The sequence below is a fragment of the Lactuca saligna genome, chromosome 4 (assembly GCF_052625555.1).
Source record: "Lactuca saligna cultivar CGN05327 chromosome 4, ASM5262555v1, whole genome shotgun sequence".
Classification (NCBI taxonomy): Eukaryota; Viridiplantae; Streptophyta; class Magnoliopsida; order Asterales; family Asteraceae; genus Lactuca; species Lactuca saligna.
Window position 1 is genome coordinate 128579412 of NC_136420.1, and position 3321 is coordinate 128582732.

At 32.0% G+C, this 3321-nt stretch overlaps 1 protein-coding gene across 1 annotated transcript; it reads right to left on the reverse strand.

Moving 5' to 3' along the window:
• Positions 1–609: 609 nt before the first annotated feature.
• Positions 610–1749, reverse strand: LOC145042797 (protein TIFY 10B-like). Its single transcript, XM_078991278.1, has 2 exons — positions 1487–1749; positions 610–1378 (listed from the first exon to the last, which is right to left on the reverse strand). Exons 1-2 carry the CDS (start codon positions 1656–1658, stop codon positions 867–869), a joined length of 684 nt encoding a protein of 227 aa, XP_078847404.1. The 5' UTR covers positions 1659–1749; the 3' UTR covers positions 610–866.
• Positions 1750–3321: the final 1572 nt, after the last annotated feature.

The following is a 3321-nucleotide window of genomic DNA, read 5'->3' on the forward strand; positions in this document are numbered from 1 at the left end:
ATGTATTACATGGGTTTAATTAAAAAAAATAAATATAAAATTTTAATAATTTGAAAAGTTTGAATTTATAAGAAAAATGAAAAAAAAAATTGAATTATTAAAATTAATGAGACTTTAATGTATTGAATACATTACATATATAAACTTTTTATAATAAATACTTTACATATATTACCTTACACATTAAATGTGAAATTTTAATTTAATAAAATGAAAAATACAATAAAATGACAAGTAGAAAATAGAAAATTTAAAAATTCTAGAAAAATACCATGTATCCAAATGAATAAAAAGAGAACATGTGGCAAAAAAAATCTTCATTTATTATAATAGATTCCCTCGAACAACTCACTTTGTTCTACAATTTGTGTTTACCTTCTTTGTCGGTTAATAGTTGTTTAATGTCCGAGGTCATCTCGAGACACACTCAATTTATCTATGTGAATCGACATCTACATCCTCTACCTCATTATAAAGGGATTCATGGGTCTCTTGTTGTTCGTGTTTGTAACATATATATTGTTTCAAAGCGCAATTAAAATATGTAAACTAACAAACCTAACTAAAATTCAATGTATAAAATATAAATCATAAACCCACTTCAAACAATTAGAAAATTTGATGATTGATCCTTTGATTGTAAGAAAACACACGAGCTAAAAATACTAAATCATCAAAAATTGAAAATTCTTAAAACCCAAACAAATCTAATCTAAAATATGTATACATTAAAAGTCCTCTAATAGATCGACGTGTCACATTCTGATCCAATCACAACATTCAATATGGTAGTGTAGTCAAACTCTGATTCACATTAGCTTCAAGGCATTCGAAAAAGCCGGTGGTTATGGCTTCCAACTTCCAAGTTAGAAATTGAGATCAAAACGATGGCCGTTACCGGAAAATGAACTCCCCGGAGACTGATACGGCGCTCGCACGGTGGCTCTGTCTTTCCTCTTCGCCAAGAACTTGTGCAGCGATGCTCGTCTTGCAATCGGCAAATCCGAACCTTTGGTTTGCAGCTCTGCATGAATCGGTGGTGGTGGTGATCGGAAAACATGATCATCAGAAGAAGGTTTTGAAATGGAAGCAAATTCAATTCGGTTCTCGATTTTAGCAGAACCCTTCTGCGCCATTAGCATCAGATTTCTCGCTCTATCTTCCGGAACATCATCTAAAACCAGTATATTTCCTCCGTAGAAAATCGTCATCTGCGAGGTTTTAGCCTCTGTAGCTTTGTTTTTTGAATCTTCTACTTCACATGAGGAATCTAAGATCACATATTGAGGCAACATCTTCTCCGATTTCTCCACATTCAAGTTCAAAGCCTTTTCACCAGGATATTTCATGTTGCTTAACAAATCAACAGTCGTAGTTTCTGAAACACCAAATTGACACATCAGATTAGTCTCCAGCAATTTCAGAGATCTAATCAATTCAATCAAAGGATCCACCCCCAAATCGAAACAATCACAAACAAACATACCTGAAGCATCGAACTTCGCATTGATTCCGAAACTAAGATCTCGGAACTGATTGCCGTTTTCTTTCAGAAACAGACTCAACCGGTTGCAAGTCTGCACAAACTTCGATTTCTCCACAGGCGCTTTGCCGTTGCCGTTGCCGTTGCCGGAAAAGTAACGTTTCGCCGTCGACATGTCTAATCAAAACAGGTCTGTGGAGGAGTAATGGTGATTGATGATGAAGATTGAAGAAGGAAGAAGAAGGGATTTGCAAATTTATATTAAAAGCAGTTCATGTGCTTTGGCCATATAACTGTTGTGACTTGTGGTGGGGTCAACTTATCCTTTTATAAATCGCCACCGTTTCTCGTGTTTTATATGAGCACGTGTTAATTGTTTTTTGGAGAAAAGACTGGTTACGCGCGAGTCGACTCAGTCTTTGGTTGGACTCGTTCAAATTTAAAATTACTGGTGGCCCATGCAAATAAGGAGGAGGATTATTCAAAGACTATACCAACTAACTTCACTGGTCGACAGATTATTCCTTTGTAATTTTATATCATCAAAAGAAATTTGGTTTATTGGATGTTTAGATGTTTTGAATTTAAATTGGTTATTATTACTTAAAATGTAATACTTTATAATAATCACTTTATTACTTTGTTTATTTAGTATTTAAATTATATTGATTTTCTCATGTAAGATGAAAGATGGAACCCTATGTGAAAATATATAGTATTTTTTAATTTTAACAAGTTTTGGTCATCTTGGGTTAAACGAGCCCACTTTTAAAATACAAAACAACACGTACGTACCAAAAAAAAAAAAAAAAACAATTGTTAATATGTAGAACTAGTTTAAAGAAAATATAACAAATAAACAAATCAATTAATTAACAAGGTGAGGCTTTTGGTTTTTTTAAAGCCATGCATGATGACACATACTCGACTGTTGACTCCACTTACTGTCATGTACTTTTGCTATTAATCCTTTTAATTATAGAGAGCTTTGAGTTGATAAATAAAAAAAGAAACATAGAATCTTTGCATATTTTTGATGAAACAAGATCTCAACAATATCAATTATTTTTATTTCTTTGCCATCTCTATTTTTACGGTTCATTAAGAATAGTCAATTAGATAAGAGTCTTCACTATTTTAAGTACATGATAATGGAAGCGAATAATGCTAACCTTGTTGCTACAATGCTACTGATACATTTGAAAATAATAAGGCAAAAAGTCTTTGGTATAATAAAAATTTTAAGGGGTTTATTAATTTATGTATGGATGAGCTAAAAATAGGAATAGAGCTCATAGAGTCATAGTCACTTCAATAAGGATGATGGTCAAATCTGAAGAACAACATTAACGAAAAATCAGGAAAATTTTTACAAAAGGCAACTTAAAAATAAATGGGACACTATGAAGAAAGATTGGAAATTGTATGATCGTTTTATGAGGACTAAATCTCGCATTAGATGAAATCTCGTGAGAAAGACAATCGATGCACCAGAAGAATGGCGGAAAAAAATAAAGGTAATATTTGTTTTTTGTTTTTTGTTTTGTTTTGTTTTTTTGTTTTGTTTATTATTATTATTATTATTATTATTTTTTATCTATACATTTCTTTTATTACTTTTTTTTATAGTTTGAAAGTGGCATGTGCTAATAAGAGGTAATTAACACATAGTAATGCCTCACCGATGACACAAGAATGCCTGAACATTGTCGCATGTTTTCCTGATTATCAAGAAGGTTCGATGTTGTATTTCAAGGCACTATGCATCTTCCTAAAAAATAGTTTGAAAAAAATTTGATGGTTCTAACGAGTGACGTGGAATGGTGTTTATACGGCTA

Excerpts from the sequence above, each read along its gene's own strand:
- LOC145042797 (XM_078991278.1), bottom strand. The coding sequence starts at position 1,658 with ATGTCGACGGCGAAACGTTACTTTTCCGGCAACGGCAACGGCAACGGC. Across the intron at positions 1,379-1,486 it reads TGCGAAGTTCGATGCTTCAG|AAACTACGACTGTTGATTTG; the intron begins GTATGTTTGTTT and ends TTGGTGTTTCAG.